The sequence below is a fragment of the Nycticebus coucang genome, chromosome 5 (assembly GCF_027406575.1).
Source record: "Nycticebus coucang isolate mNycCou1 chromosome 5, mNycCou1.pri, whole genome shotgun sequence".
In the NCBI taxonomy this organism is placed as follows: Eukaryota; Metazoa; Chordata; class Mammalia; order Primates; family Lorisidae; genus Nycticebus; species Nycticebus coucang.
Window position 1 is genome coordinate 58,373,997 of NC_069784.1, and position 12,508 is coordinate 58,386,504.

The following is a 12,508-nucleotide window of genomic DNA, read 5'->3' on the forward strand; positions in this document are numbered from 1 at the left end:
ACCCTCTAGCGTGTACGGATCTGACGTCGGGCGTAATTGCGTCGACGCCATTTTAGCCGGTCCCACACGCACGGGGGTGGCGGCCATTTTGTTTTGGACCTCGAGCGGGAGTTGGCGGCGGCTTCGGGATCTGTGGTGCTACAGACCAAGACAGGAAAAGCCAGGCTGGGCGATTAGGTGGATCTGCCGACCAGACAGTCAACCAGCAACAACGAACTAATCTCGCAATCTACAGCTTACCCATCTGACCAACCGCCCACTTAGCTAACCCAAGCCCCTCCACCGTCAGCTGAGGTTCGGCCGTTCCCCGGCCCACCTGCCGGAGCCGTGGTGGCAGCCCCAGGAGGAGCGCTGGCGTCCGTTTCCTTCGGTGAGTTTTGTCTGGAGAAGGAGGGGCTGGCACAGTGGCCGCGGGGCGCGGGCTGTGGACGCGGACGGGGCGGGGGAGCCGAGCCGGAGCGCAGACGGGCACGGGGGTGAGCGGGGAGGTGGTTCGGCGGTTGAACGAAGTTGGCGGTCTAGACGGGGCTGTGAGAATGGTAGGGACTGAACGTTGGAGTGGATGGCGGCTCGAGGGTCGAGTAGAAGGCTGTGGGATAACTCCCCAGGGCCCAGGTGCTCTTTGGGGAACGAGGAAGGGCCGAGAGCGGTGGCGCGAGCTGTCGTCCCAGCACTCTGGTAGGCGAGGCGGGAGGCTCCCTTGAGCTCGGGAGGTGGAGACCAGCCTGTACAAGGACGAGACCCCCGTCTCTACTGAAAACAGAAAAGGTAGCCGGGCGCTGTGGTGGGCGCCTGTAGCCCCACCTACTCAAGAGGCTCAGACGAGAGAATCACTTGAGCCCAGGAGTTTGAGATTGCTATGAGCTGTGATGATTGTGAGACCGTGAGACTGTCTCAAAAAAAAAAAAAAAAAAAGAGAAAGTAATTTTGAAACTTAAAACTCCCGGGGTAAGTTGTATGCAGTCAAGTTGAGAGGAATTGCTGTCCATTAAAAGCCAAATTTTCCATTTCATTAGCTAGACCTGGTTCTGCCTTTTCTTTTTTTTTTTCTTTTGAAGCGGTCTCACTCTCACCCTGGGTAGAGTGCCCTGGCATCATCATAACTCACTGCAACCTCTTGGGTTCAGGCGATTTTCCTGCCTCAGCCCCCCTTGTAGCTGGGACTGCACGTGTCCACTACCAAGCCTGGCTAGTGGGTCTAGCTCTTGTTGGGGCTGGTTTCCAACTCCTGAGCTTAAGGGATCCTTGGCAGCTCCCATAGCTCGGTGGTAGGGCACAGGCCCGCATACACCAAGGGTGGCAGGTTCAACCCTGGCCCTGGCCTGCTAAACAACAATGACAACTGCAACAACAACAACAAAAAAAAGGCAGGCGCCTGTAGTCCCAGCTACTTGGGAAGCTGAGGCAAGAGAATTGCTTAAGCCCAAAACTTTGAGGTGGTTGTGAGCAGTGACACAACACTCTACTCAGGGCTACAGCTTGAGACTCTCTGTCTCAAAAAAAGCAGGTGGGGGGGTGGGTCCCTCTGCCTTGGCCTTCTAGAGTTCTGGATTACAGGTGTGAGCCACTGTGCCCAGACGGGTTCCACCATTTTTGAGACTTGAGCAGATATTTTCTTTCCCATGTCCTTGAAGTGTTAATAATTTGAAGTATAAGCACTTGAAAAGAGTTTTGATATGATCTTTAGCAGTCAATGATGAGGTTTTTCATCTATTTTTGGTTTGGGGTCTTTCCCTTGGTAGAAATTATTTGCTTATTTTGCCTATTGTACTTTGTAGATTCTCGGGATTTGAAGATGGCTGCACAGTCAGCACCGAAAGTTGTGCTAAAAAGCACCACCAAGATGTCTCTAAATGAGCGGTGAGGCAGCCAACAGCAACTTCAGCTACTTCCTAAGAAAACATTGCTTAAGTTGACCCTGGGGTCCAATACACAAAACCAGTTTTAAGCTAAATACCAACAGAAGGCTACAGACCTCTGTTCTTAGTTGCATCTTATGTGGTACACAAAACAAATGGGGCGGCTGTTTCAAAACCCCTTATCAGTAGACTTTTATGTTAAGCTATCTGAAATATTTATCTGGTGGGATATATTTTAAAAAGACTCCTAACACCCTCCCTTTTCTTCACATTTGTTTTACATTGATACAGGGGTGGTGCAGCACAATAGCATGGTATCCTGGCTGCAGTAGGCTTGCTGCCCAGTCCAAGGCCAGCAGTGTTGTGTTTGGCCTGTAAGAGGCAGGTAGCAAGCTATGAATATGTCCAAAGGCCCTTGAATGTCATTCTTGGGCCTTGTAAGAGGCACTTGGCTTTGTTCATTTCACTTCTTTCCATTCTGCTTTTAGTTTGTTTTTGTTTTGGATTCTTTTATACTTAAATGTTTTTCTCTTCCATTCCATTAAATTACCTGCAAATAATACAGGGTGTCTCCACAGGCTCTTAAATGATTGAACTAATTTAACTTTCAGAAGTAAGTACTTGGTGTAAGAAAAAGTGATCATTTGAGACTAACAAAATTAAAGATATTTAAAGGCAGTTTCTGTCTCTGAGAGCTTTGTTCATTGTGTGCATTTGACCGATAATTTCATTAAATTGATAGTGGATCACTAAGAGATTTAATGTCTGTTTTTGGCTCTTTTGAAGCATATGTGCTGCTTTCCTTTATCCTTAAAGATGTGATATGCTGATTATATTCATATGTTACTAAAGTGACAAATATATTTTGAAATTTATTATACTCCTGTAATTTTTATGAGTACATTATTTCCATGAGCTTCAAAGGTCTTCTAGTCCTTTCTCATGTTTGCCTTTAGAATGCTCCCTCAAGTCTCCCAAGATCTAAGCTTTCTTTGTCTTTGAAACTACATCTTGTGTCTCTTGTCATCATATCTGCTTATTGCGTGTTTTTCATACTTTCCACCTTTCTAAAAGTTGTTACCTGAGCCCTTGTTACCACTTTTGATTGAATGTGCTGCACTTAGCTGCATTTCTAAGTTTCTGATTCTTGCAAGTTTGTGGAAACAGTGGAGTCTTTAACCCACATCAGCCTTGATCTAAGTGTACCACTTTGCTTAAAAGTTCGTGGGATCTGGAGCTCCTGGTCTAGCAAGCCATGAAAATGCCAATAAATGTTTTGTAATAAAGCTTTTATTTAAACATCCATTTTGTTCGACCTTGAAGCTTTACTAATATGCTGAAGAACAAACAACCGATGCCAGTGAATATTCGGGCTTCGATGCAGCAACAACAGCAGCTAGCCAGTGCCAGAAACAGAAGACTGGCCCAGCAGATGGAGAATAGACCCTCTGTCCAGGCAGCTTTAAAACTTAAGCAGGTGAGAGGATGAGTCTTAGTGCTCCAGAAGCAGCTGATGGTCTCTGTCAGCTGAGGCTGTCAGGACGTGATGGAGATTGCAAAGTGGCTCAGGGCAAAAGCTGAAACTTCTCTGGAAGAAAGAGAAGTTCAGAGAATTCCAATTGTGGCAGGTACCTATAAGTAACTTTTTACTGTCTTTCTGTTTTGGGGGATCTGCCATCTGTGTGGCCTGTTTCTATTAGAGTATTGACCTTGGTTTCTGATCTATTACCCTTAATGTAGGTTAATGGCTTTTTTCTGCAAAGAAGCTGTTTCAACTTTAGATAATTATCAAAACATCCTTTACTCCTGTTAAATGAGTTACAAACTAGGGGACTAATTTTATTTTTTCTCCCCTAGCACAGGGAATCTTGAATGGATTACTCAAAGGTTTTCAGTGCTAAAACATAGAAGAAGTTAAGAGACCCTCCTTGACAACACCTGACGTTTTATGAGTAACATGGAGCAAGAGTGCTGAGTGGTTAATCAAGTCAGTGGGCTTTCAGATTTCCAGTGAGAGATAATCCTATTCAGACCTGAAATAAAACCTGCTGTTCATTATCACAGACTTTAGATCAGCGATTCTCAGCCTGTGGGTTGTGACCCACAGGAACTGCATTAAAGGGCCGCAGCATTAGGAAGGTTGAGAACCACTGCTACCACTGCTTTAGATGCAAGTCCAGACAGTGGCTGTTGAAAGGATATGTCCAAGCTGTGACTGGCTGGCTGGAGGGCAATGCCAAGCAACTATAAGGACTTCATTGGCAGCCCTGCATGGCCGGGCTAAAATTCAACAGTTAAACACAACACCCTGCCTCCCCCGCCCTGAGCCATTGGGCTCACTGACAAAAAATAAACAAGGCTTTCTACTTTACCTACCTTAAGCTTTGGAGTGATTGAATTCCTTCCTGACTCTGAAAAGTAGCAAAAGGTACCACCATTTTCCAATACTAAAATAAAAATTGTTGCAGATAAGTCTGACACACCATTCCAAAGGATCTTTCAACAAGAGGCTTTCAGTATGGGCTCTGCAGAGAGTAGCCAATTTCTAGAGTAATGCTATCCAATAGAATTTTGTGTGGTGATAGAAATGTTGTATATCTGCTATGCAGTATAGTAGCTACTTAACTACATGTGGCTATTGAAACCTTCCAATGTGGCTAGTGTAATTAAGGAGCTTAATTTTTTTTTTATTTTAATTTAATCGCTTCAGCCCAAGAGTTTGGCTGTGAGCTGTGCATCATAGCACTCTGCCGAGGGTGACAATAAAGAATTATCTCCAAAAAAATAAATTTTAAATGGTCACATGTGGTTAATGGCTACCTTAACCAGACCAGCAGTAAAGTAGAAACTGTGTGGCATAGTTGATACCTTTATAATGTTAGAGACCACTATTGGTGGCAGGTAAGGATTAGGAATGGAGAAGAATTTTTAGCACTATGCACTTTTCTCCACTTCAAGTACAAAGCTTAGGTGGCCAGGAGCAGTGGCTCATACCTGTAAACCTAACACTTTGGTAGCCCATGGTGGGTAGATTGCTTAAGTTAGGGAGTTCAAGACTAGCCTGAGCAAGAGCAAGACCCCCCTCTCTATAAACAGCTAAGCATTGTGGCATGAGCCTGTAGTCCCAGCTGCTCAGGAGACTGAGGCAAGAGGATCACTTGAGCCCCAGAGTTTGAGGTTGCTGTGACTTACGATGCCAGGGCACTCTACCAAGGGTGACAAAGTGAGACTGTCTCGAAAAAATGAAAGTGCAAGGTTTGGGAGAATGAATATACTCAGGAAGTTGAACATGAAGGAACTTGAGAATTGTGGTCCTGACCTCATAAATTTTGTGTTAATCAGGGAAGTGACAGAACCGGCCCCCACAGGTGGTTACAACTGCCTGTGCTAAGTGCATGATGTTCAGAGCCTTCCCCTCTGAGTAGAAACCATTTATGATCTTGCACTAGAAAGCTAGTAATAGTGCCGCCCAGCATCTTTTTGAGGGGTATGATGGCAAAAGGAGAGACATTAATAATTCTTTGGGTGTAACATATAGAATATATTTTCATTCGTATTAACTGATGATATTACAGAAAACCAGGCTTGCTAGGACCCTAGTGTTAGGGTCAAGGCTATCCTGTCTTTTTTTCCTTTGAAGGGATTTAATTCTCTGGGATGTGGTCTTAGTGGTTTCCCTTTGAGATTAGATTACTGAAAACTAACTCTCACATTCCGGTCCTTACAATTTATGTGGCCCTGGGTTTTGTGATAATAGCTTACCTGTGTAAGTTTGGCTAGTTCACTGTGGAGGTACATTTGAGTTAAGAGTTACATTTTTTATTTTTAATTTACATTTTTAAGGAAAGGTCATTCTGTTGGCTTAAAAGAGCTGCTGGCAAGGGTAGACATGGAATTACAGATTTTTAAGAGATGTAAGGAAAGGAGATTTGACTTCTGTTTATTTACATCTTAAGGTAAAAAGTGGACCATCTGGAGATAGATACTCAAAGGAAAAATGGAGCACACGGGCCTCTTTGAAAAAGTCTTGTTCTTAAGTCACAAGAACTCAAATGAACTTAAAATTTAAATTTTTCCCAGAGTATGATGAACTTCCTATGGAGTTTGAGTAAGCCTTGAAGACAGTGATAGTCTTTGGGCAAGTATGAATCAAGTCATATCATTGTCAACCTGTAGATCAAAACAGTACAAGGCGCAAGCCAGAATTAAACTAATTTCTTACTAAAGAATGTTTGTTTGTTTGTTTGTTTGTTTTGAGACAGAGCCTCAAGCTGTTGCCCTGGGTAGAGTGCCATGGCATCACGGCTCACAGCAACCTCCAACTCCTGGGCTCAAGCAATTCTCCTGCCTCCGCCTCCCAAGTAGCTGGGACTACAGGCGCCCACCACAACGCCCGGCTTTTTTTTTGGTTGCAGCGGTCATTGTTGTTTGGCGGGCCCAGGCTGGACTTGAACCCGCCAGCTCAGGTGTATATGGCTGGCGCCTTAGCCACTTGAGCCACAGGTGCCGAGCCACTAAGGAACATTATTAATAAAACTTGGGTTCCAACTGATAGTGTGTGGCTTCTGTAGCCAAACTAGTGACGTAATTTATGGTGATGCCAGTTTCATGGGACCATGCTCAAGCTTGTTAGAGTTTCTGCTTTGGATCAAAATTGTGCTTTTATACCACATTCTGGGCGGCACCTGTGGCTCAGTCGGTAAGGCGCCGGCCCCATGTACTGAGGGTGGGGGGTTCAAACCCGGCCCCGGCCAAACTGCAACCAAAAAAAAAAAGAAAATCTCTATACCACATTCTGAGGCAAAGGCTTGCTTCTGGTTTGGGATCCTTACAATACCATTTCAGGTTCATCTCCCTCCACACCAGACATCTCACTTGCTGCTTTTTCTCTGCACTTTGGATTGCCGTTTTGATCTCAATCCCCCAACACCTTTTCTTCCAGAAGAGCTTAAAGCAGCGCCTGGGTAAGAGTAACATCCAGGCACGGTTAGGCCGACCCATAGGGGCCCTGGCCAGGGGAGCAATCGGAGGACGAGGCCTGCCCATAATCCAGAGAGGCTTGCCCAGAGGAGGACTACGTGGGGGACGTGCCACAAGAACCCTACTTAGGGGCGGGATGTCACTCCGAGGTCAGTGCTGTATACCTGATAACTTTCTGGCCCTACCCCCTTCCCTTTTCTCTTGGGCTGCTTATGGACACATTTGTTAAACATCTTTAAGCTTGAATTTGTATTATTGTAATTAGTAACCTTTGAAATCACATATTTTTAATAGTGCTGCATGTCTTTTATCGATAACCATTCCTTTTCTGAACAATGTGCAATGGTGAGAGGCTATGACCTGCATAATAGGTATTTCATATCATCTCCATTTCATTTTAAAACACCCTGCTGTTGCTTGAATCAAAGCACATTGACGTTCTAGAAATAAGTCACATCTAAGAAATTTATGGGTCTTTTGGTCTGTTTTAAACAGTTCCTGTGTTCCTAGTGTAAACTGGTAAAATACTGTTACATCTAGTTGCCTCCTTAGCGCAGTAGGCAGCGTGTCAGTCTCATAAAATGCTGTTACATCTGTAAAAAGAAAGGACAAATAGACCTGTAGCACTTTCCTGTATGTTACATTTGGGGCACTATTATTATTTTCCCTATATAGAGTGTATTGAGATCAGGAACCACAGCATTTATTTTTAAATCCTAGAAATCCATGTGATTATTCAGCGTATATTTATTAAATGCATATACTTACTAATTAACTTGATTCCCAGCTTCTTCCAAAAATTTGTGATCAGACTTGATGAATTGATTGACTAAAGAGCCACTTAATTTAGTCACACTCAGTGTGCAGCTTGCCCCAACCAACCTAAAAATGAATCTGAATTATTCTCATTTAACCTTCACCGCCTTCCTTTGGTTAGAATCTACTTTGTCTCTCTTGGATTTACCTGCATATACATTGTATGCCTCCTCTCCAAGGTCAAAACCTGCTCCGAGGTGGACGAGCCGTAGCTCCCCGAATGGGCTTAAGAAGAGGTGGTGTTCGAGGTCGTGGAGGTCCTGGGAGAGGGGGCCTAGGGCGTGGAGCTATGGGTCGTGGAGGAATCGGTGGTAGAGGTTAGTCAGCTACCAACTTCAGAGAGTAGCTCCCCCTTATTTTCCTCCCTTAAAAAACTCAGAGCCACCCTCTGCACAGCTTCAAGTCATAGGCAGGCTTCTCTGTTTGTCTTGTTTTGTTACTTGAAACTGCCTTATCTTCAAACTCACATGCTGGTGGTGTGCAAGTCTGTCATGGTTTTTCCAAGAACCAGTCAAATGTATTGCAAATGTAAATTGTTTTATTAAAATAGCCAAAAACACAAAAATGTTCAGTTTAGGGTTTACTTTTCTTCGTTTCTGCCCCCACCACCACTACACCCCACCATATGTTTCAGAACCCCAGTTTGAGTTGCATGAGAGTAGAAAAGGAGGTGTACAAAGATGAAGTGGAGTTAAAGAGGGTGAAGAGACTTGGAGCTGGGCATTGGCTCTGAAGCCAAGTAAATTCAATGTAAAGTTTGTGCCTGTGGGAAACTAGAGAGGACTATTTTTGTTCAAGTTAAAAAATAAGATATTATTATCTGTTAATTAACTGGTTCTTGTTGACAGTCTTACCTTTGAGACGTACTGAAAACATGTCTTGTGACCTCATGACCCAGATTGGAAAAGAGTTTAAGGGTGTTGCTGTCAAATCTCATGGGAGCCTTCTGGCTTGGAGCTTAATGGAAAACTCCCAGCAACACCTGTACAGGATAGAAAATCTATTGTAGCCCCTGTGTATATTTGCTTTGGTCTTTTAAAGCATGTGATGGATCTTATAATTTGAGATGTTGAAGTTGCCAAGGAACTGTAAGGAAAGGAAATTTGATAACCAAGGGCTTGTTTTCTTTCCCATTTTATGCTACTTGGCTTATTGAGTGAAGTGCAAGCTAGTTTGGCTTTCAGGATGAAATAACATGCTTCCAAATTTAGTTTCTGAGAGAGACATCATAGGGATGGGAGTGACTAAAGTAGCTTTACAAGTGTGTTTCGTTAAGTGAATTGAAACTACCTCTCAGATAACCAAAATTGTCAGTTGTCATAAGGTGACTAGAACTAGATTCAGATGTAGAAATGGCTGTGACTAGTCAAAATGTTTTCCCCATCTCCCCACATCGCTCCTGTGTCAGAATAGTTCCTCAGTCTCCTGACACATGGGGTCAGCTCATTAGACTTGAAAGTTTAAGGGAAGCTGAGGTAACTTCCAAAAGGTTCACCACTAAACTTGATTTGAAAACTCTACCTTTATACCTCTGATTATCTGTGCCCTTGTTACTGCATCCCTAGCTTACTAAATGGGGTTATCATGTATTTTGGTTATGAAGTTATAGTGGGCCTCAAATGTTAGGAAATTTCTTTATCTTAAGAAAGATAAAGGGGGCGGCGCCTGTGGCTCAACGGAGTAGGGCGCCGGCCCCATATGCTGGAGGTGGCGGGTTTAAACCCAGCCTCAGCCAAAAACTGCAAAAAAAAAAAAAGAAAAGAAAAAGATAAAGGATTTTTTAAATTATAATTGTCACTAAATGATTTTCCTTTCTTTTTTTTTTTTTTTGGCCGGGGCTGGGTTTGAACCCGCCACCTCCGGCATATGGGACCGGTGCCCTACTCCTTGAGCCACAGGCGCCACCCGATTTTCCTTTCTTGATAAAAGAAAATTTTGAGTAGCATTTAGAGATGAGCATGTAATAAGGGATTCATTATGTGTGCTTTCCATATGCTGCTTTCTACCCAGTGTGTTTCCTGTTTTTCCAGATTTCTTCTCCTCTTTGCCCTCCCCTTCAGCTTTTCTCAGCTAGGCCCCACTGCTCTAAGGGGCATTAACTATGGCACCCATTAAAGCTACTTGTAACTATCTTTCTTTTTTCCCTTGGGCCAGGTCGGGGTATGATAGGTCGGGGAAGAGGGGGCTTTGGAGGACGTGGACGTGGACGTGGACGAGGAAGAGGTGCCCTTGCTCGCCCTGTGTTGACCAAGGAACAGCTGGACAACCAATTGGATGCATACATGTCAAAAACGAAAGGACACCTGGATGCCGAGTTGGATGCCTACATGGCTCAGACAGATCCTGAAACCAATGATTGAAGCCTGATCTCCTTCCCATGAGAGACTCTTGTTAAAGTCACCACATCTGTAAATAACCTTGAGCGATAACAGCTGAGAAGAAATTTGATTGATGCTGGATGGACCTATCATAATAGGCTATGGACTTGCCACCAGTTTGTGCATTTAGGTGTTCCTTTCACTTTTTGATACTGTTGTGTGAAAAATTTTTCCCCACTTCGATTTGGTTGGGGTTTTGGGTTTTTGGTGTCTTTGTTTTCTACCCTTTGCCCAGACTTTGAACACAGATGTGTTGGCCTTGTGGCTAGAAAACCTTCCTCCTACCCCTCCTTCCCTCACTTGTCATATGCTGGGACACTAATATTTCTTCCGTTCATCTCTTTGCTCCCACAGAAAGGTGCCAGAAAGAGCCAGCGTTCTCCCCAGTGCCGCGGTTTCTGAGTTTGTATAGTTCTGTTCTAACATCTTTAATAGCCTCTTAGAAGTGTTTAGAAATCTGGAGCTCAAAAAGGCATTCTGCCACATTGTAATTGGAAACCATTGCCACAGGGCCACATAACAGTGTACATGTGGTAGCAGCTCTGATTTGACTGAAGTTATTACCCTGTGCACTGGGCCCACACAGATGAGACCGTTTTGTGCTGGTTGAGTACATGCACTTTCTACCTTCATGAGAGATTTACAGACTTCTTTTGGCTTTATTATGTCATATCCCAGAGGGGGTACCATAGAGCTGTCTTACACCTGCAATACAGAGGATGGAGGATGGTGGCAGAGGAGCTGCTGGGAGGGGTCAGGAGATAGCCATGTTGGAATGCAGTTGGCTTCATGTTTATCCCACACCAGTCTTGGGCTTTTCCACTCACTGGCTTTGGCCCTTTTTGTATCTTCCTTGAAGGTTTAAATTCAACCATATTCTGTCCACTTCCAGTTTCAGTGACATCTTGTATTTCTGGTTCATTATAACAAATTGTTCTCTCAAATGCATTCAAGACTTGGTTTGTTGGGTTCCTCAAAATGATACGGCTACTTTAATGATGTCTTTATACTCTTTTGTATAGTAGAGTCTTGTCTTGGTTGTATTAGAATTCTGTGGAGAATATTGCTTTGAGGCAGTGAAGAATTTGGCCTTTGATTAAGGCCTGCAGAAAGATGATCAACCCCACAAAGAGGTGAACTGACCCTTTCAGCCCTGGCACTAGTTTTCCTTTTCCCTGTGCTGTTTAAGGGAAAGGAAGAAACTCACCTTCCCTAACCAGTTTGGTTGTACCCTAAACTGCCGGAGGTTGTGTATATTGGGGGGAAACCTGAACTTGGATCCTATCTGTGTGGTGTGGGGTGTCCAAGGGTCCAGGGGAAATGGGGAAGAGAGGTGATGGCGGAGGGGTAGGTATTAAACAGCGGCTCAGCAGAGCTGAATCCCCAACTCAGCTCTCTCCATCTGTTCCTTGTGCAAGCCCAAGAACCTCCCCTGAAACACCAACAAGGGCAGAATGCTATGGTCCCTCCACCCCAGAGGACACTGACCATTAAGGGATGCAGGCCAGGTGCAGTGGGTCACAGGTGTAATCTTAAGCACTTTGGGAAGCCAAGGCAGGTGGATCACATGAGCTTAGGAGTGAAAGACCCTGTCTACTGAAAATAGAAACTAGTAGTGGCACACACCTATAGTCCCAGCTACTTGGGAGGCTGAGGCAAAAGGATTGATTGCTCAAGCCCGAGAGTTTGGAGGTTGCTGTGAGGTATGATGCCATGGCACTACCCAGGGTGACAGAGTGAGACTATCTCAAAAGCATCCACAAGATAGCCGGGCGCCTGTAGTCCCAGCTACTCAGGAGGCTGAGGCAAGAGAATCGCTTAAGCCCAGGAGTTGGAGATTGCTGTGAGCTGTGTGAGGCCACAGCACTTTACCGAGGGCCATAAAGTGAGACTCTGTCTCTACAAAAAAAAAAAAAAAACATCCACAAGAGAAGTGACTACTACAGCCTAGGCCAGCGGTTCTCAACCTGTGAGTCGCTATCCCTTTATAACAATGAAAATACATTGGCATTAGGAAGGTTGAGAACCCCTGGCCTAGGCCCTCTTTTTCTGTCACCTCTGTATCTTGTCTATCATATGAAAGAGTAGTTCATCCCCAATTCCCAATGAGGCACAGGGAGCTGTCTACCAGCTAGGGGGCCTTCATTCACACCGGCTGCTCACTGAAGTTCTTAAGGTCCTCTGAGTCCTGTGCCTTCCTTGGCTATCCTCAAGTGCCAGTAGTATGGAGAGTAGGAGAGTAAACCTGGTCTCTGGGTCAGCCTTTCAGCTGCCACCTGCTGAGGGCTTGCCCTAGAGACAAAGGCATTTTTGTTAGAAGGGTGGGAACACAGAAGAGATGATATTCAGCTTGAAAGTTAAGGGGAGATTCTAAAGGCAGAAGGGGAAAGGATATACCAAGCAGAGGGAACAAAGGGGAAAGGTACATTGACCTAAAGTCATACATGCCATGGAAATTGTTAAATGGGATTGGAC

At 44.6% G+C, this 12,508-nt stretch overlaps 1 protein-coding gene across 7 annotated transcripts; it reads left to right on the plus strand.

Annotated features, from left to right (window-relative positions):
* Window positions 1-28: 28 nt before the first annotated feature.
* CHTOP (chromatin target of PRMT1) lies at window positions 29-10,311 on the plus strand. Of its 7 annotated transcripts, none has more exons than XM_053591118.1 (6): window positions 29-370; window positions 1,779-1,860; window positions 3,183-3,336; window positions 6,802-6,988; window positions 7,835-7,972; window positions 9,810-10,311. In XM_053591118.1, exons 2-6 carry the CDS (start codon window positions 1,796-1,798, stop codon window positions 10,013-10,015), a joined length of 750 nt encoding a protein of 249 aa, XP_053447093.1. In that variant the 5' UTR covers window positions 29-370; window positions 1,779-1,795; the 3' UTR covers window positions 10,016-10,311. The 7 variants fall into 7 exon arrangements, with proteins under 7 accessions (XP_053447093.1, XP_053447098.1, XP_053447099.1 ...); XM_053591119.1 differs by having other exon boundaries at window positions 66-370; window positions 6,805-6,988; XM_053591123.1 differs by lacking the exon at window positions 7,835-7,972 and having other exon boundaries at window positions 64-370.
* Window positions 10,312-12,508: the final 2,197 nt, after the last annotated feature.

Excerpts from the sequence above, each read along its gene's own strand:
- CHTOP (XM_053591118.1), top strand. The coding sequence starts at position 1,796 with ATGGCTGCACAGTCAGCACCGAAAGTTGTGCTAAAAAGCACCACCAAG. Across the intron at positions 1,861-3,182 it reads AAGATGTCTCTAAATGAGCG|CTTTACTAATATGCTGAAGA; the intron begins GTGAGGCAGCCA and ends TCGACCTTGAAG. Across the intron at positions 3,337-6,801 it reads CAGCTTTAAAACTTAAGCAG|AAGAGCTTAAAGCAGCGCCT; the intron begins GTGAGAGGATGA and ends CTTTTCTTCCAG.